The following is a 20,605-nucleotide window of genomic DNA, read 5'->3' as shown; positions in this document are numbered from 1 at the left end:
ACATCCAGACATCAGAAAAGCATTTTGACAATACATGGACCAGTCAGACATCTTTAAACAACTAGGAATGAAGAAGCCCAATAAACAGCCAAACGAATCACACATTATTAACTCGAGAAACAAAGTGTTGCTTTGACAAAACTGAAATGGTTTTTTAATGGCGAACGCACACACACACACACACACCAAAGCTGTACTGCAGAAACATTTGACTTCAACCAATGTGTCTCAGAGAGATGTGGAAGAGATGAACAATTTTAATAAAAACACCTTGGAGGAAATGTAAACACACATTTTAAAACAAAAAAATTTGTTTTAATTTTTGGGCCGTTTGTTGTTTCAGTTCTCAAATACAACAGAAGTTTTTTGTGGTCACACACACACTGTGCTTTAACACACTGTCATTACTCCCCACCATTTTATGCATCAAATGATCAAAGTGAGAAAATAAAATATATATATAATGTATATATATAATATAATATATATAATTTATTACTACTAGGCTGATAAACATGACATTTGTTCTGCAACAAAAGGTTTGGAATGGCTGTGAATAACTATTAATGAATGCCAAAGGCAATTAATTACAAAAATTAGTAATTTAGAACAATCAGGCGGCGCCTGATTCTGAAGAAATAACAGCCAAGTGTTTTTTAGTCTTAATTATTGCTTTATGAATACCGGCCTGATGAAAACCTGGGTATTAAATACAATAAATAAAAGATTAGGTTCAGCACTGACGATCTCAGACAGCATGGCTCTCTAAAATATGAGACCAATAAGGAATTTTAATATCCTTAAACCAAAACTTGAATTGTTTCTCTTTTGTCCATAATTTTCTACGCCAAGCTTTTGTTTTTTGTTTTTAAGCAGCTATAAGACACAGTAGTGAAACCTTAAACTGCTGCTGTGGCAGTTTCTCAGCAGGTTGTTGCTAGGTAACCAAAGAGTGAGTGAGTTGCCAGGCAACCAAAAAGTAAGAGACCGAGTTGATTCCACCAACTTTTCTTAGCTGGTCTTCAGAGGTTGAGAGGTTAGTCTTTCATCTGCCTACATCTCCCAGAATGCTGTGCGGTTCTGGATCGGAGTTCAGTGAATATTCAATATGTTGAACATTCTTATCAGATGTATTTTCTATGGATGTTGATCTGTCGCTGTATATATTATGAATTTATTGCCCAGTCCTACTGAAACCCAAACATAATAATTTCCTACATGCTGATAGTCAGAAGTGTCGAGGTAAGTTCTTGTGTTTGTTTTCAGCTTTCTGTCTCTCTGCTTGTGCAGGCGAATGCTACCTGATGGAGTGGTCTGACTGGAGCTCATGTGTCAACATCTGTGTGAAAGGAGCCGGCGTGGACTTCGGCTCCGTTCAGGTCCGGTCCCGAGCCGTCCTGGCCCAGGAGCCTGAAAACCTGCAGCTGTGCCCAGACCAGGCTTGGGAGTCGCAGCCCTGCACAGGTACGACTCCTTTTCTCTACGCTGGCCACAAGGCTTGAGAGGTACAGGAAAAACCTGTAGCTTTCTAAATGTAGCCATGGATCTGCTGAAGTTGTGCAGCCTTTTGACCGGAGGGTCAAATCTGATCCTGTCAGTCTTTGGCAATGAAATAACTGAGTCAGAGGTGCGATTAATGGATAAAATAAATGTTTTGCTACCTTTTTACACTCTGCAATTGTGAACTTCATCCCATAAGAAAGTACTTCCCTATTTTGTCACAATACAGCTTCAAGATTGACGTGTTTTATTTTATGCAACCATAAAATAAAACTGTACTGCAGAAACATAACGTTGGTTATGCATAACCAACGTTGCATAACGTTGGTTAGTAACGGGCAACCTCAGCCCGTTACCCAGCAACCTCAGCCCGTTACCCAGCAACCTCAGCCCGTTACCTAGCGTAAGGAAAACATGTGCTTCTCAACATTTTCTAGTAAATAATTGAACGATGTGTTTAGCATTTTTATTCAGCTTCTAATTTTCCAGTTTATGTCTGAAATTACATACTTTAGCAAATCCAAAGTATTTTAATTTTATTAGAAATGTAACTTTTCTGTAAAAATGCTCATAACTCTCGGTAGAACTGGTTGATCTCTTCACAATTTGACTGAGCTGTTTTTTGGCTTTTGAAAGAAACATGTATTTGTCCTTCCCTTGACAAGTATGTAATAATTAAATATGCAATACCTTAAAACCTTTGGTCGCAATGTGACTCTATGAAGGAGCCTAAAGGGTCTGGATACTTCCACAAGGCACCGTATAAAGAAAATACGTCCATAGCCAGATCCATCAGTTGGATCACTGGGACTAATATCTTTTGTTGTCTGTTTTAGATTATTAGGTACATGTGCTTTTATATTTTCCTAATAAAACTGTCTAATTTACTGGAAGCTAATTAATCGTTGTGAGCTTTCTTTAAAGCTCACATAAAAGTAACATTTTTCATGTTTTTGTGCTTCCATTGTGTTTCTATTGCTTCTAAAACGGACCAGACTATTAGAAAAATGTCTGTCTTAAAGAAAATAATGTTTTCTGGTGTCTGAAAAGTGAGCTGTTTGAAAAATCATCGGAATGTAACATCAGAAATTAGCAACCTCAGCCCGTTACCCAGCAACCTCAGCCCGTTACCTAGCAACCTCAGCCAAGTTCCGCCCGTCACCTGGCAACCCAAGTGGCTGCTGCAAAAGAAAAGTGTTTTGTTGCTGACTTACCATTTAGAAACCATTTGCTGTATTCTTGTTGGCTCCGCTTTTCAAAGATGTATTGTTCTATAATTTGCAGCCAGTTTCACGTGCGAGTGCAAACGTTGAGTTGGGGGCGTGGCCAGCAGCAGATTATTTGGATTTAAAGTGACAGGATCCCAGAACAGGCAGAACTGAGCAGGCTGAAATCTCATCATCTAAGAATGATTTTATGCAAAAAATGTAATGAACATGTTTTTAGTCCATAGACGTATCCTAACGTGTTCTAGGGAGCATAATACGCCACCTTTAAAGCCTCCTAATGCAGGTAGCGATGGCCACTAATGAAAAAAGGTTTTGCTCGATTCACAACTTATGTAAAAAGAAAAGAGTCAAGTTTTGAAGTCGCTGGGCATCTTCAGCTGTTCCTCTCTGTTGTTGAGTTGAGTTGAAGTCAGTCGCATGTTGAAGTTTGTTGATGCATCAGAGGGGCAACGCAAAGAGACACTGAGATTCAGGGTCACACCTGCAGGCCGTTCTCTCTTCTTTCTCTCTGAACCTGCATGTTGGAGGAATCTGGGACACCAGAAGAAGCCAACAGGAAAAAAACATGTTCATTTTGTGCTCAGGACTGGATTCAGGCTGAGGTTTTTTTCCTCGCCGGGAGGCAGCAGCGCTATCCTGGAGTGCAGCTTTTGGTACTTTGCCCCAGATATGACCGGGACAAATGGAAAAGCTTTCACCTTGTTTTCCTTCTGCTAGGTGGGTTAACTGGTGGTTTCCAGATGGGACTTTTTGCATGAGATCTCCAAATTGAGGGAATACTGTTGTGATCTCTGCTGCCTGGTGTTGATGAGCTGTGAATCATCAGCTGCCATAGGTTAGGTCTGCAGAACGAAACCCACTCCCCCACCCTGGCATCTCACTCCTCCACACTTCCCTCCTTGGCTACTGTACACAGCACCAAAGCAGCCTCCGCCATCCTGACCTGATTTCACAGCATCACTCAGTGCCCACAGGGGGGAGGAGAGCCCCTGCCAAGATGAGTGGGGGGGGGCAAAAGGAGGGGAAAAAGTGGTTTGATGGGATGCTCACTTAAAAAAAAAAGCAGAAGCAAAGCTTTGTCCCATTTGGATACTTTTACCGTATTAATTCCTTCCACAATTTTGCTCTGCAGCATAACAAGAATAGCAGATCAGTGTTTTCACTGCGTCCACACAGCAGAAAAAGCTCCTCACAGCTGGAAGAAATATAAAAACTTCAGATGGTTCAGCGACAACAAGCTAAAGAAGCTGCACTTTGTAACTTTTATAAAGAAAAAATGCTTTTGACATTTTGTTAAAATTCTAGTTAAGTCGTGACAGTAGGACAGATAATCTGAAGAGAAATCTAGTTCCTCTGAATTTTCCCACTACAAACTGCATAAATACACCAGTGAGTCAGAAACAACCAATCGGAGCCCGGAGGAGGGTCTCAGGGCTGTCAATCAAGCTCGTGTGCACGCTGCTAAATGTGATAGTGGCAGAGAAACAACCTACTGTTACAGAGCAATTATTTATTCATCGTCATTGGGAAGCAGACATGGAGAAGCTCATATCTAAGGACAATTTGGAGTAAACAATTAACGATTAATCAGATTTATTGTGATTAATTGATTATTAAAATAATCATCTACTAATTAAATAATTGATTAATTGTGAGTATACAGAGTCAAGAAAAGGTCATTTGCTGAAAGAACATTTAGAGCAGTAATTAATTCATATGGAGTCAAAGTTTTATCAATATTTTGCAGGACTATTGTGATAAAGATAAATGTGACAATAAAAAACTATTTATTACATCTTTTAGGTAACTATGACTGTAAAGAACACAAATAATGCTCTTGAAAAACATTCAAGCGTAATTGGTAATAAGCTTTCTTAGGGCACCATCAATAAGTGCACACAGAAACAGTATTTTAAAATGTATTGGTATTTATTGATGCTTTCTTTGAACAAACGATGAATAAGACGGTAAAACCATCAATCCTGACAATAAGGAAAGCTTTGGAGAGTTTTAAACATCATATTGTGGCGACAATAAATCTAAATTCTTATTGTGACAACAGATTTTTCCCGATGATGCCTTACAATTAACCTAACAATAATGTTTAGACTGGAGGAAGCCTGAGTACCTGGAGGCATGCACAGGGAGAATCCTGCAGACTCCATGCAGGAGGACCGCAGGTTGGGATTTTAAACTGTAACAAATCGTTTGTCGTTCAAAATCACCATCTTTCATGTTTCTCTGCCCTTTAAGAGCTTTTCTCGTCTCCAGCCACCTCACTCACGTTTTCACTGCTGCGCGCTCTTCGTTTTGAGGAATGTTCTTGTCTCAGAAAAACTTCAATCTTGTTGGTGAAAGGTGCTGGGAAGTGAGTAAATTGGTGATAACTTCACACGTCTGAAAAACGACTTCATCTGTAGAGGAAGGAGAAAAATTGTAGAAATGAGGAAAGTGAAGCGCATTAAGGATGAAGTTGTGTCGGTTTTAGACAAATCGTCCTGTGAAAGGCAGAGATGGAGCCGAGCAGCGATGCCGCACCCAGGCCTGCACACAGCAGATCTTTCCTTTGTTCAAAGTTAAACTGTTCATTTACGCCACTAAATTGGCTGCGATGATGATTGGTTACTCTGGACTCCAGAGGGAAATACAGTCATTTACTGCCTAGATGGAGATATTGATAAAGTTATAATAGCATTGATAGAAAGTCATTAAGCAAAAGCTCTCAGTGAAGATTAAAACCTTGAACTGGACAATATGTGACAGCTACTTATTATGTGAAAATAACTGAGCTGCTGCTTTATTAATCTGTCACACATATGATTAATGGTCTTCACTCCAGTCTGTAACTGCGCTGCGGTTTTAAAGATGGTGACTTTTTATGTATTTTGTTTGCAGGAGGCGAATGTTTCGAGTACAAGTGGTTCAGCAGCAGCCGTCCGAACTCCAGCCGTCCGGCTGTCTGGTGTCAGCGCTCGGATGGACTCAAAGTCACCGGTAACAAAGTCCAGGTTTCACACATTTAGAAATAATTCAGCCTGGGATGCAACAGAATAAACATTTTATAGCATTCAAAGTCATCACTATAGTCAGCACTCAGTTTTATCAAAATGTGTGGCATCAATGCACTTTTATTATTATTTCCTTTCACCAGCAAACAATGCCTTACATATATTTTTATTTTTAAACAAAGTTGGCTATTTCAATTAGGTAAACATACAGGTACCGCAAAACATTGGTTCCTTGAGTGTTGACATTATAAAATATGAAATGTAATCTGTTTTAGTAATTATACAAAATGCAAACGTCATTCAATTGTTTGTGTCACACAGAAAAATGAATCTGTAAAAAAAATGGGATCAATATTAATTTTAATCTGATTCTGCCTTTTAAACACTGCAACCCTTAAACATCAATTTCATTTTGACATCATAATTTACATGTTCTATTATGTTTTTTAATATTGTATTTATGTTTTATTTAGTTTCTGTATATTGTTTGAAGGAAATTTATTGGGGAAAAAAAATTAGAGAGCAAACACCCCCTTCAAAATAAAAGCAGGAAGATAAATGTCTAACTAATAGGATTAACAGTTAATAAACAAAACTCCTGAATTAGTCCAGAAAAATCATTTAGGGAAAGCTAGCGCGCTAAATGCTGTCAAAGTTAGCTAACGAGCTAAACAAAACATTAGCTCTGCTGCTAGCACATTAGCAGAAGTGTGCTCACTTGAGTTCAAAATGTAACAAGCAAATGTGTTAAATTTATGCTTCTAAATGAAAAATAAAAATCACTTTAACGCTGTTGATGATATTGTGTTAGTGCTATTGTAGCTTTGAGGCTAGTTGGCTGCAAATGTCGCTCTCTGGTTCGATCCGCTGGATCAGCATCAGAGCTTCGCCAAACATTTTCCATCAGGTTTGAAGAAACTTTGTTAATGAGCCAAACATGACGAAACAAAATATTTACAGCATTCAGGGCATGAACAGCCTGGATTACCAAACCAAACTGGTTTAATGTTTCTGCTAATCACAGATAAACATAGCTTATATATATATATATATATATATATATATATATATATATATATATATATATATTAGTAGATGTTGGAATAAAACTTGGAATTACAGAATTAATTTAACCTTAAACTCAAGTAAAATTCAGAGTTTCCTTTACAATACCTTCAATTCATAAATCAACTTTTAAAAATATAAGAAATCTTATATTAATTATTTTAACATAAAACTATATTTATTTTGGACAGAAATAAAATGTTTTGTTTTCTCTTATTTGGGCTGTAGGGAAAGAACATAGATTTGAAGATGAGGAAAATATTAAATTCTTTGTTTCTTCAGGAAATCCAATTTCTAAAAGAAGACATATTGTTTCAATGTATTGATACAATTAACTGAACTTAGTTTTTCTGCATAACCCTGAAGTTTGTTTTGTACCGACGCTCCATAAATGACCTCCAGTAAATAACATTTTTAACGGTGGGGTGATAGTTTTGATTAAAGTGAACAGAAGAAATCCAGCAGGTGTCAAGAGAAACCAGATGTTCCTCACGTCGCCTTTCAGATCTGGCGTTTTATCATCGTTAGTACCTCGTGTCGTGTTTTTTCCGCTGTGCTCTCCAGCTGAAGGTTTGAGGCAACAATAAACAATGAGAACGACTGTGCATGCCAATATTCTCTGCACCAACGCTTATAAATAGTTGCATTTCTGCACAATTTCCAAACCTCTCTGTCAGAACATGGAAGGCATAAATATCGCACAGTATTGTGAATACAGTGAAGCAAATGAAAGTGGAGCAGTGACAAGAAATGGGAAAGAGCTCTGGTGTATTTTAGGGGAGATACTGGCTGGAAAAGATGAAGACGCTGTATTTCCATACAGTGTTTTGAATAATAGATAGTGCTGCCGAATTTATCTTTCAAAGGTGAGAAACTGCAGCAGCTCTAAGGCTCAACAAGTATAAACCACTGGTGGCAGTTTCACGTAGGAGGTGAAATTAACACGGAATGTCAAAAATACAACAGAAAAAAAGAAATCAGAGAAACTGGAGACTTTGTTTGTTTCTACAGGGAATGTAGGTGGTGGGTGATGGCAGCTATTATCTCATGAATAATACATCAGCCTGTTGTTGCTCACCTAAAACTGTTTAAAAAACAAACAGGGCTGCGATGTTCTCTGCTTCATTTGCAGATGAATCTACAGGCTGTTTTATGAAAGGACGTTAAAGGTGACCTATTATGCTTCCTTTAACGGGTTCATGGGAAATGATAAAACATGTTGATTACATTTTTACACAAAATCATTATTGGATAAAGAGATTTTCTCCTTTCAGAATGACCTGTTTTAGTGCTGCTGCTGGCCACGCCCCCAACTCGAGTTTTACACGCTCATGTGAAAATGGCTGCCAACAGATTTAACCTTTATTTAACCAGGATAAAGAAAAACCCACAACTCTTCTTTAAGGAAGTCGTGGCCAAGAGGCAGCAACAAATCCAACAAATGTCAACTAAAAAAAGAAACAGGAACGTGTCACTAAATCAACGTCAAGAACTTTTAGATATAAAGGCAATAAACATGCATTCAGTCAGTCTAAATGTTTCTTGAAACAAGTTCCTAGAAGAGGGAACAGAGTGAGCGAAAGTGTTTTTTGCCCAATTCAGTCTGAGCAAAAGAGACGGATGTGCAATTATACAACCATACATGTTTGAAAAGCATTAGTAGAGCCTCCTGCATAACCAACAAGAATACACCAAGTTGATTCTGGATGGTAAGTCGACAACAAAACACTTGTCTCTTCCAGCAGCCATTGTACAGAGCACACAGTGGTAAAATCAGCTGACCAAACATGCTGGGTTGCTAGGTATTGTGACTTAACAATCAGGAGGTTTTCAAAACGGCTCAATTTCCAAACACCAGGAAGTCCACCCCACTGTTTTTTTGACAACAAATTAATGTTTTTCAAAGCACTTTTTATGGAAGCAGCCGAGACCCAAATGAAGGTATAAAAATATCACCAGAGCCGTTTCATCTCCCGACTCTGCAGGTGGTTGTCCTGCGATGAATCCTCCAGTGGACAACAGCTCCTGTGACCCTCCCTGTCTCATGACGAAGTCTTTCTGCAGCGAGGTAAGCCCTTTTTCATTCTGAAATCAAAATAAAGAAAATGTCTGTCAGAGTCCACCGCAGCTGAATCTGAAGGTGCAGGTCACCTTGTTTCGCTGCGACACTCTGATAAGATCCAATCTGAATGAAGCGGAAAAATAAATGTTAGCAGCACAAACGGATAAAACACGTTTCTCTGTTGTGCAGCGTCAGAATCAGGAAGTAAAATATTTTTGTCAATAGAAAAAAGTAACCCAGCAATTAAAGCTGATTATAATGATTACAACCTAAACGGAGAAAGATGAGAGTTTAGAATGAGAAAGGTAGAAATATTGTTCTCACTCCCATGTAGTCGCTTTAAAACCAGAAACTTTAATGCATTTTGGAGAGTTTTGTATCATTAACCAACACAGATGCTTTTACCAGTCGGAAGAGAATAATGGATGCGTTTGATTTTATTTAGAGAAAAAAAAACTAATCTGATATTATCAGCCTGGCGGGCCTCCAGACTGTCGTTTATTTATTCATTTTAAATGATTGTTTTCAATACAGTGGTACAAAGATGTGGTTTATATACAATAAAACATCAAACCACGGTGCAGCAGCTGGTGGGCCGGCCCAGCGCTCCCTACCACCGGGCTTAGCTGGTTTCTGCTATGATGCCTGTAAACAAAATCCAGGGCAACCAGTTGCCTTCACAAGACTCTTAATTAGTGAACATATTCCATGTGTGTAATTTAATCCACACATTATTACAGGGTCAACTGTTCAATAATCCAAACAAAGGGAATGAGTGAGGCTCAGCTGCAAAAAAAATGTAAAGTGCATTATCACTTTTATGAGATTTTAATTGTAAATTATATGGTGTGCTGGTATCAGTGGTGATTTCCACTTATTCACTACATAAAACACATTTCAGCTTAAACATCAGCAGACGTTTGATGGAAGCAGCTGCTGTTGTGCACACTGGGTTCTGCTGAGCTCGGAGTTTATTGCAGCTACTTTTCCTCGTTCTTCACATCGACTTGTGTATTAACAAGTTTCTCTTCTGATCAAAATTTCAAAGAAAAATCCTCTGGTTGTCCCAGTTTTCGTGCTTGGAAGAAGCTGGAAAACACGGCGTATTGATCCGTGTCTCTGCAGCAGCAGTTTCACTTCTAGGTGCAACATTATCCTGATGAAGATGGTTCTCTAATCCAACAGCAACATGTTTTAAAATCCCCCTGAGCTTTGAGCTCAGTTTAAGCCAGGGGTGTCCAAAGTGCGGCGCACAGACCGTTTGTGCCCCTTGAAGTGATTTTGAGCAACCCACCAATAGCAATTGAAGAAAAAAACAATGTACATCCAGCAGATGAACCGGCCTGATGCAGATGGAGACTTTTTATCCATCTTTCTGATGCATTCCAGTTTATTGATAATTTATTGTATTTGATCCACTCATTAAGTTGTAATGATTTAAAAACTAAAATAATATTCCATAATTAGAACCAGAGATGGTCAGATTGCAGAAGTCCTCTGCTTGTTTCATTGTGATTAAACTAGAAAGTCCCATCTCTGGATTTTATGTGTAAACTTTTAATTTCAGGTGTTAGTTGGATTATATTGTTGTTCTTCTAAGTGTTAAATGAATATTTACATAAACAAGATTCTTTTTATTTAAATAAGTGGCCAAACGGTGAGACAACCATCCAGATTTTCCCCCCCTGGATGGAAATGCTTCCACCTTCATCCACATCCTCACTGAATCTAAACTTGCTTCACGCTGCCCCCTGCAGGCCGGGATGTGCATGTGCGAGGAGGGCTTCACAGAGGTCCTGTCGCCTGCGGGTCAGCTGGACCAGTGCGCCCCGATCCCGGTTCTGGAGATTCCCACTGCAGGTGACAAGAAGGGGGACGTAAAGACCAGTCGTGCCATTAACCCCACGCTGCCCACCACCATCCAGCCGGGACGCACGGGCCGGACCTGGTACCTGCAGCCCTACGGACCAGGTCAGCCCAGCACAGAAACGGCACACGCTTTGCTTTAATTACTGGATACAATAATTTAACTCAGAGATTTTATACTTGGTTAAGTTTTAAAAATCATACTTTTTTCCAAAAAAAGAAAAAAAATACAAATTTTCACAAATTTCTTTAAAGAATATATATATTTAATAATGTTTTTTTGTTTGTTAGTGGGCCTAATCTTTTCCGTACATAAGCATAGATTTTACACAAACTGAAATCCATCCTTGAATCCGTCTGATCAAGAAAAAGAGTATCAAAATAATGTTAATCATAATAAGTTATGATAAAGTTCATAACTTCCTCTTGCAGTAAAACCTTTTGGCTTTTGTGTTGTTGAAAAGCTCATTTTCTCTTCTTAGCACATAAATGAGAAAATCCTGTATTTGCGAAGCAGGATGTGAGTTGGCTCAGACTCTTGGTGCTGGAAGTCGACATGTTTACACTTCATGCGGTGCATGAGTGAAATCTGAAACATGAATAAACACACGGATGTAGCCAACGACCGCATGGCCTCCGCTGCTGCTGCTGCTGCAACATTAACTTTAGAGAAATATATCTGCAAATGTTCCTCACAAATCATCCGTGGCAGGAAGAGAAACCTTCAGGATGAAGGAGCTCACAGACATTAACCTCAGCTTCCTTTAGCTACCCGGTTATGGAGGCAGAAACATTCATTGAGTAAATTAATGGCTCACTAGTGGATTAAATGTAAATAAAAAACATCTGATTTTGATCATATAGCAGATGGATTTACTACAGCCTGAGATCTGCTCTGTAAATTAAAATGTTTTCTCCATTATTTTAATCGTACGAATGAAAATGCAACCAGAAGTACCACAGATTGGAGATGTGCAGGTGTACAAAATGTACTGAGGCATAAAGATTAAATCTGTGCGATTATCATATTGATAATCAGATTTATGAGGTCGCTCTGACATTTCAATGTTTAATGAGGAAATTATTCACTAATTCATCAATACTAAATTATGTTCTTCCTTGTCGGCCTTAATTTAATGTTTTTCTGAGTATAAAGCTGTAAAACATCCTTATTTTTTAATATTTATCTTCCAATAACTTTGATATGTATCCTGATTATACGTATAAAAAAATTTATGTAGTAAAACATTTTGTTTGAAGTTGCTTTTCTGAAACCAGAGAAAAAAAAATACATAGATTTTTTTATGAAGTCCTTGAAAGTGTTTGATATTCAAACTTCACAGGTAACAAATCATTTGATTAAAAATCTTAACTTACTATTGAATTTTCACACACCTAATAAAAAACTTTTTTTCCCAGTGTTTGCCGTTAAATCAGATTAAACGTTTCTCGTTTTTGCTCAGTTGGAGTCACCAAAATTATTTCTATTTGCTAAATGCCAGAAAATTCAGCGAGATTTTTTATTTTATTAGTGATTTTTTTGCAACTTTCTTTTTATTTTCTGTTGAAGTATCTAATTTACATTAACAGGAATTGGATTGTTCCAGTGTAATAAATATTTATTATTCCTATAGGCTCAGTGGCTTATTGATGAGTGTAAATTAAATAAAGGTTAATTTATAAACATTATTGGAATTGGGGTATCTTAAATTAGTGTCTTAGTTTGCTGACTCGTATCATACTGTGACGACATGATGGTTTTAATTTTTTTTAAATAAAAGTTATGAAATAAATGGTGTTTTCCCAGATTTGTGATTGACAGCAGGAGCTAACCTTGCTGATTGTGATGTAATCTTAATCTGTGCCATCAAAGTAGGAGATTAAGAACTGACCAGCCTCCTTCTCCACAGATGGGAAGCTGAAGATGTGGGTGTACGGTGTAGCAGCAGGAGCCTTTGTTCTCCTCATTTTCATAGTGTCTATGATATACCTAGCTTGGTGAGTTGATAAGTTTGATGCCCCCGTAGTCATCCTCATCCTCATCATCACCCGAGTGCTGAAACGAAACCCGTCTCATCCCTCCCACCTTGAGTTGCAGCATGCCCCTCCTTCATGTCATCTCCATTTCTTTTGCTTTCTCATGCGTTTGCTGTCGGAGAGCAGCAGCGCGTGCGTCAAGGTGCATCGCTCTCTTAAGGCCCAAGAGTCTGACGCCAACGGGACGGCAGTGTGGATGGGCCAGAACTCTCACGAGATGGTTTACACGTGTCCCCAGTGCCAAGAGCTGGCTCAGAGCAATAGTAGCTAAAGAGGATGCGGAGGGCTCAGACCCACCCCGACTCTCCCTCCACTATAAGCACCAGCAGTCCCTCAGTTTCCCTGTGAGCTCAAAGTGTCCCGTGTTCTGCCTGAGAGGCTGGGGGAAGGTCCAGGTGAGGAAAGCGCCAACCCAGTAGACTTCCTGTTGACCCTTTGCAACTACGTCACGAAAATCAGTCAAGACATCATGACGGGCGTCGGATTGTTTTCCCAAGTTGTTTTTGCCAGTTTAGCCAAGTTTTATTTATCCATTATTCACTGCTTAGTGCACACAGACCAACAAATTAATGCAAAATCTCACTAATAAGTGAGTTTAGTAAGATGCAATGAAACACTGCGTGATTACTAACCATTAGTAGTCATGTAACCGAGCATGTATGGTAAATGGACTGAACTTGTATAGCGCTTTATCCAGTCATTTTGACCACTCAAAGCGCTTTACACTAGAGCAGTGGTTCTTTACCTGATTAAGAACCACTTAATCAGGAACCCCTGGGGTTCGACCGAACCAATGAGTTGTTCTCAGGGGTTCGGCGGAGCCTCTGCCACCGAGGTAAAGACACACTTGTGTAAAGTCGTGATGACGCCCCGCTTTGCCATCACTTGCTACACAGGATCACGTTACATTGCTTAGCCAATCAGAGCTGCGGAGGAGCCCTGATTGAAGGAGCTCCACTCTCAGCATGGATTTGAACTTGTTTCTTTAATTACTTCAGCAAAGCTTCACCGTTTTTACCAAATTCTGTAGCTTTCGGTGTACTTCTAAATCTGCTCCTTAGGGGTGTGGGGGGGGGAGTGGGTTTCGTTCTGCAGACCTAACCTTTTCGGGGTTGCTACTGCCTCTAGTGGCGTGGGGGTGGTAACACAACAAATATAATTACATTACTAAATCAGAATACCGCAAAGTCTTTATTATTTATTGTTAATTTTCATTATCTTAAGAATGTAGAGCTAATTAAATGATCTAAACAAGACCCAGTTTCTCCCCATGGCCAACCTGTTGAAACTGTGGCAGATTTTAAATACCTTGTGTCGTTACTGGACTGTCAGCTCAACTTTGCTGAAAACACTGACTATATTTTGAAGAGACTCTACCTTTTAAGAAGACTTAGTGATCAAATTCAAATGTCTTGAATTTGGGGCGGGGGGATAATATTTTATTTATCACTACAGAAGGGTTCAGTGAATGCGCATATGAAACTGGTGGGTTCGGTACCTCAAAAAAGGTTAAAAACCACTGCTCTAGAGTCACATTCACCCATTCGCACTCGCTCACACATCAGCATACAGGAAGAAGCTGGAATCAAACCTACAACCTTCTGATTGCAAGACGACTACTCTACCCACACAGCCACAGTCGCCTCACATGTATGAATATAACTACAGTCTCTTGTAAGTTCTTATGTCCGTCCAGATTAAGAGGAAACACCTTTTATGACGTAGTGATATAAATCATGTGGCGTAAATTCAGCTGGCTGATTCTTAATGTCACCATCAACAAACCTCAACTAGCATTAGCTTGACTTGTAAAAGTGGAAGCCATCTATATTGACAAAAACAACTTGTGAAAACAATTTCAGCCTTTCAACACTCCCGTCCCTCATTTCCAGCATCCGTCAGATTAAGAGACGCAGTTGGAAAGGTCAAGACTTCAGGTGTTCTGTCCTCGAAGGCTAATATCCTCCAACTTTTAGACGCATCCCTCCTCCAGCACACATGAATCAACTGATTATCATCTCAAAGTTGTGGGATAGTAGCTCTCAATGACTAGACGTAGACTATAGTTACTGTAGATCCCAATAATCTCCAATTGTTTAGGAATGAAGATATCCAGGTGCTTCATATCCAGCAAGTTTTCACTCTTCGGAGGCGTTTGAAAGTCTGATTTAGCCAGAAATAGGAGGTTGTTCCTTAATATTGATAAAGTACGAGTCATAAGTGAAATGATCTGGAACAAGACATTTAATGTCTTGCGCATCTTTCTGAAGTTACCTGTAAAATCTAGACCAAAAATACGTTAGTTTTTGCAGTGTAGACACATAATTTTGAAGAAACATTATTTGAAAACATGAGCTGAAATAAAATGAGTAAATCTGAGCAAACATCATCAGATACTTCCTCATAATAATCTGAGTGCAGTATCTCCTTGGAAACGGTGAAGATTGCGTATTGTTTCGCCTGAAATAATCTTTTACACGCCTGCATTATTTAAGCTATTTGTTGTTTCTCTAACATTTAGCATCAGATCTATTTTTAAATTTGCCACCCGTCCAACATACAGTAGAGATGTTACTAGTAACTGAAGCACGGCGTCAGCCTGCCCTCTTGTGGCCAAATGAAGAATTTCACCTGACTTGATTTCCTGTCAAAGCAGTCACATAATTTCCGTAACCGTAATCTACGGTTCGTTAGCTTTAATTATTTTAAAATGAGAACTTGTCACCGCTAATTATTTGATATTGCTTTCAACTCAACCAACATTGGCTGTTTGTTTTTTAACTTAAATTAAAAACCGTTTCTAATTATTTGCAGAAGAAAACTCTTCAGTCGAGGAGAGATTCTTTAAAATGCTATGAGTTGCGTCACATTGGAGAAAAGTTTTGAAAGAAACTTCAGAATAAAGATTTCAAGCAACAGAAAACTTAATATTATATGTTCTGTCATAGTAAGCTGTTCTTTGGAGGATAAATTTACACCGTATTACTCTGAGATATGACTCCTGCAGAGCTGACAGCCCAGATAAATGGCAGGAATCATGTCTTTAACTCCTCCTCTAAAGGTCTTTCGCTCCCAGGAGGCAAAGGGAGCAGATGTAGCATGTGTGTAGGTTTTGCATGCAAATTAACTTCATACCTTTAAAGCCTTTATACAGATCCTTGTGATTCTTCTGAGGCCCGTCAGCCAGTTCCTACCACATATAAAACTGCATTTAATTTAGAATAAAAAATTATTTTGACGTATTTCCTTTAAGCATGCTCTTATTTTGTTACATCTACCATCTAAACTTTGCACCACCAGTCAGCCAATAGCTCCTTTTCAGTTAACCATAAAGTTGTACAAATTGAAATTACAAAAATAAATTTGCTTAATGGAAAAGAAAATTTGGGGAAAAAATACAAAATTTGTTTTTGCTTCGTACAAGTCACATTTGTTACTACTGACAGAAACGCCAAAGAGGACGACAGGAAGTGGTAGGAAGATGGTTTGTTTTTTGTCTGGCTCCACCAGTTCATAAAAAGTTGTCATTCCAACGTGTTAAATTCATAGCTTTTTGCCGCCTACAATCTCCCCAAAACGCCACTCCCAAGTATAAGAAGTTTGTTTCTCTTAACTCCTGAGTAAAACGACGTCTCCTCTGATTGGCTGATTAGTGCCGAGGCTGAATTATGAATATATCTCATGTAACTGTTTACATCCATCTCTGGCATGATTTTTAGTGACTTATCGTTTGGACAAGCTTAGTCATGTGCGATTCTTTATTTTGTTTTATTTAGTGGAAACGCCACAATTGCAAAATTGTGTGTGTGTGTGTGTGGGGTGGGGTGTCATTAGCGGAAAATTGACAAAAATTTGCACACATTTGTAATGGAAACACAGCTACCAAAACCCTGAACATGACAAATCTGAATTAGTCAAGAATGACATTTAAATGTCCAATTTAACACAACTAATTTCAGGATTTCATTAAATGTAATTTCTAAACTATCAAGTTTAAATTAGGGCTGGATGAATTGGCTAAAAAATGTAACCCAATACAATAATCTAATATCAGTCTATTGATAATTATTGATTAGTTTTTTTGTTTTGTTTTAAGCAGGACTTTTCTCGTTTTATCCAGTTTCACTCAGCAAAGTTTGGAAACCTTGAACTGTTACTCAACAGGTTGTTGCTAGGTAACCAATGAATGAGTTGCTAGGTAACCAAAGAGTGAGTGGGTCAGTTGATTCCACCAACTTTTCTTAGCTGGCCTCCAGAGGTTGAGACTAAAGTCTTTGCTCTGCCTACATCTCCCAGAATGCTGTGCGGTTCTGGATAGGAGTTCAGTGAATACTCTGTCAAGACGTATGTATTATTGGTCAATTGTGATCTATATTATTGATTTTTTTTGTTTTGTTTTTCAGCTCTAAGTTCAATAATTAAGGTGGGGAAAAAATCTTTTCTCAGCTGAGGATCAACTTTGTTGGATATTTATACAAAACTACAAAACTGAGCATCTGCAAGGCAGGCGAGGTCAGGATTTAACATTTGAAATTAGCTTCCCATCAGTGGCTTCCTCCTCTTTTTTTTAAATTTATTTTTTTAATTTCATTCCCATCCTCATTTGCGTGACACATTTTGTCAGAATGTTGTCGTGTTTGAGGCTTTGACGTTTTAACTCCTGTCTTAATCTTTCTCTCCCAGCAAAAAGCCAAAAAGACCTCAGAGACAGAGGCAGCAGAACAACCGGCTCAAGCCGCTAACGCTCGCCTACGACGGGGACACGGACATGTAGAGCCGCTCCTCCTGTCACACAAACCCCTCCATGACAGCGAGCGATGTTTGCAGCGTGAATGGACTCACTTGTTCCCATTTGATTTTCCTTAACCAGAACCTTCATGACCTCCAGTTCGCTCAATGAAATGCCTTTTATTTTTAAACTGAGAGTCTCCAACTCTTTCACCCCCGCACTCTCCTGAAAACGCTGACTAGCTGGAGGCTTTGGACGCTCTGACGGTTTGTATGTTGCCAAAAGTCACCGCAGGGAAGAAGAGGAGGAGGAGGAGGAGGAGGGAGAGGAAAATCTCCATCAAAAGGTTTGGATTCCTTTTTCTTCCCTCAATCCTCAGCCGGGTTTTGACTCAAATCTCCTTTTTTCCCCCCCAGTCTTTTTATTTCTGCTTGATTCAGAGGCCTGTGTTTGTGGGATAAACTGATCGGCGGCCTTCACCCTCGCTTTGTTTCAGGCGCTACATTGCACTATATTAGTGCAGCATGATATGCACACGTGACTTCTACCTTTTATTGCCATAAAACACTGCCTCTTCCACAAACACAACGGACGGGAAACAACCGGAGAGACCCACCAGTAAATATCTGTATAGGTTTCATTTCTCTGCTTTTTTTTTGGTTGTGGTAAAATAAATCTTTTTGTGGTTTGTAGATTTCGTCGGGTGTTTTTTTTTTTCCCCCAGATGTAAGTATGAGCATTTTATAAATTGAATAAATTAATTTTCTTGCGGTTTAGCTGAACTGAAACGAGTCCTGGAGAGAAACTGAAGCCATTCATGTCATGCAAACATCATTTCTGCCTTACTGGTAACCAATCTACTGCTCCTACTGGTAACCAATCTACTGCTCCTACTGGTAACCAATCTACTGCTCCTACTGGTAACCAATCTACTGCTCCTACTGGTAACCAATCTACTGCTCTTACTGGTAACCAATCTACTGCTCCTACTGGTAACCAATCTACTGCTCTTAATATTTGATCTGGCAAATATTAAACACAACAGAAGAAGCAGACAAAAACCTAAACAAACCAACTCATGTAATAACAGTGTTATTATAAATGCTCCAGTCTCACTACAATGAGATAATATACATATATATATATATACATATAAATAAAATACACTGTACAGATGAACTATACAATATGTTAATAAGAATATGCCTCTGACTTCAGTGTAAAAGCAAACTGGTGTGAAGAATGTTTACTTTTTTTCCGTGAAATTTGTAAATAATGACTTTTTTATTTTTTGGAGAAAAAAAAAAATCAAAAGTATGTGTAAATTTATTTTGTATCGCACAGAAAATGTTAGTTTGAATATTGCGAAGTGGGTGTATGATATTGCTGATTGTTGTTACTATGATGCAAGTTGTATGTTGTGACCAAGAAAACTAAGAGAAATAATCAGAGGGGAAGAAAAAGAAACTCGAAGAACTGGTTGTTTTGTACAGGTTGTTCATATATGGAAAGAATTACTGAAAATAAACGCGGACTCGGCTGCAAACACAAACTTATTGTGATGGAGTCATTTCTAAAGTCTCACCAGTCTGCAACACTTTACAACACGGCTAAATAGGGCATAGATATGTTTATAAACCATTAATAATCATTTGTTGTACATTAATTAAGGGTGCAAAGGAGACTCTGCACCCATAAATCTACCAGTGTTACATCTAAAGGTGTTACAGTAAACATTCCTTACTACTCTGTAAGAACAATAAGCATTTCTAAAATTAGGTTTTTAGTATATAGTTTCCTTCTCAGCTGTAGTTAATGCATAATAAACGGTGTTTAGAGATGAATTAATATAATTTACTATTTAGCAGCCTTCTATGATGGGAGTCTCGTAAAGTGAACCAGTAAAGGTCTGATTTACAGCTCAGCCACTAGGTGTCGCTGTCCTGCAGCAGAAGTTAATTAAAGTTTATTTCTCTGCGGCAAAGACTTGCGTTGAAGCACATTTGGACCAAAGCAGAGCTGCAACATTTTACAAACTAAATACCAGCTCAAATTTCACTGACCCGTTACATTTACTGACAATCTGCACTGAAATGACCTCTTTATGAACGTTGGTACATTTTTATATTTGGAAGTTATGCTTATTAAGGCAGTGCGATGACAGAAAATCCTGTCATTGCACTGCAAAAACAAATCTTACCTATTTTTGTCTAGTTTTTAGTGCAAATATTTTAGTATAGTTGAAATAAAACAAAACTTACTTTTCAGCAACATAGGAGCTTGTTTTACCTAAACAATTCTTTAATATCAATTTAAAAATACTAGTTCTATTAGATTATTTGACTTATAACATTTTGTTGTAAGTTATCATCTTACTTCATCAATATTAAAGATTTACAACAAATTCCTACGTCTCGCTAAAAAGTTACTTCTAAGTTAGTTTTGTCTTATTTCAGGTGTACTGAGATATTTGCACAAACTGGACCAAAAATAATTGGTAAGATTTTGTTTTAGCAGCGTTTAGGTTTTATTTCTTCTAATTAATTTAGTTTTTATTACTTATGAGTAGTTTAAGTATTTTCATACTTTGGTTAATTTTGGTTTTTGGGTACATAAACCCAATGGAAACCCAACAAGTTACAATATTTTCAAAAAATGTATTAAGTTATTGTTTAACTACCAGCTGACTGAAAATTGTTTCTTATTTAATGTAAATAACAATTTAATGCAAACACGATTGTTTGTTTATTTTCCAACATTAGTGAAATATTTTTGTGCATAAATCCCAGAAGCCGCTCAGCAGAACGTCGCTCTGCTGCTGGATTAAATACAACTTCAATAAATACACCAACTTTTTTCCATTAACCGTTTTTCTGAAAATAATGGTGATTAATTGCATCGTAAACAGCAGCAGATCTCAGTTCTGGTCCAAATGGATCCACATCCCAGAGAAAATCTGCCGGCTTTGATCAAATCACTGAATGAGCTAAAGGTGAATATTTTTCACACGTTAAACATTTTAGAAGAAAAATATCCGATTTTGAAATGAAACGGATCCATAATTTGACAAAAAAGTAACTTATAAGAAGTCATAATGTTTTTCTTTTTT

At 38.2% G+C, this 20,605-nt stretch overlaps 1 protein-coding gene and 1 long non-coding RNA gene across 5 annotated transcripts in view; one reads left to right on the top strand and one right to left on the bottom strand.

The window, feature by feature from the left end:
- Positions 1 to 19,048, top strand: part of thsd7ab (thrombospondin, type I, domain containing 7Ab) — a 226,273-nt gene extending 207,225 nt beyond the window's left edge. The window contains exons 24-29 of the mRNA XM_081597176.1: positions 1,291 to 1,464; positions 5,625 to 5,723; positions 8,788 to 8,870; positions 10,622 to 10,835; positions 12,641 to 12,728; positions 17,451 to 19,048. Of these exons, the coding sequence (XP_081453302.1) occupies positions 1,291 to 1,464; positions 5,625 to 5,723; positions 8,788 to 8,870; positions 10,622 to 10,835; positions 12,641 to 12,728; positions 17,451 to 17,541 (749 nt within the window). The 3' untranslated portion in view covers positions 17,542 to 19,048. The remainder of the gene's footprint in view (positions 1 to 1,290; positions 1,465 to 5,624; positions 5,724 to 8,787; positions 8,871 to 10,621; positions 10,836 to 12,640; positions 12,729 to 17,450) is intronic.
- The window catches only part of LOC103477693 (uncharacterized), a 64,027-nt gene continuing 48,058 nt past the window's right edge, over positions 4,637 to 20,605 (bottom strand). For all 4 annotated transcript variants that reach the window (XR_001777416.2, XR_014083869.1, XR_535683.3 and 1 more), the window contains exons 3-4: positions 8,759 to 8,887; positions 4,637 to 5,143 (exon numbers count right to left, since the gene is read on the bottom strand). This is a non-coding gene — a long non-coding RNA (uncharacterized LOC103477693). The remainder of the gene's footprint in view (positions 5,144 to 8,758; positions 8,888 to 20,605) is intronic.

This window comes from Poecilia reticulata, chromosome 16, assembly GCF_904066995.2.
Source record: "Poecilia reticulata chromosome 16, P_reticulata-male-v2, whole genome shotgun sequence".
In the NCBI taxonomy this organism is placed as follows: Eukaryota; Metazoa; Chordata; class Actinopteri; order Cyprinodontiformes; family Poeciliidae; genus Poecilia; species Poecilia reticulata.
The sequence above is the reverse complement of the archived record's forward strand: the minus strand, read 5'-3'. Positions and strand labels throughout refer to the sequence as shown.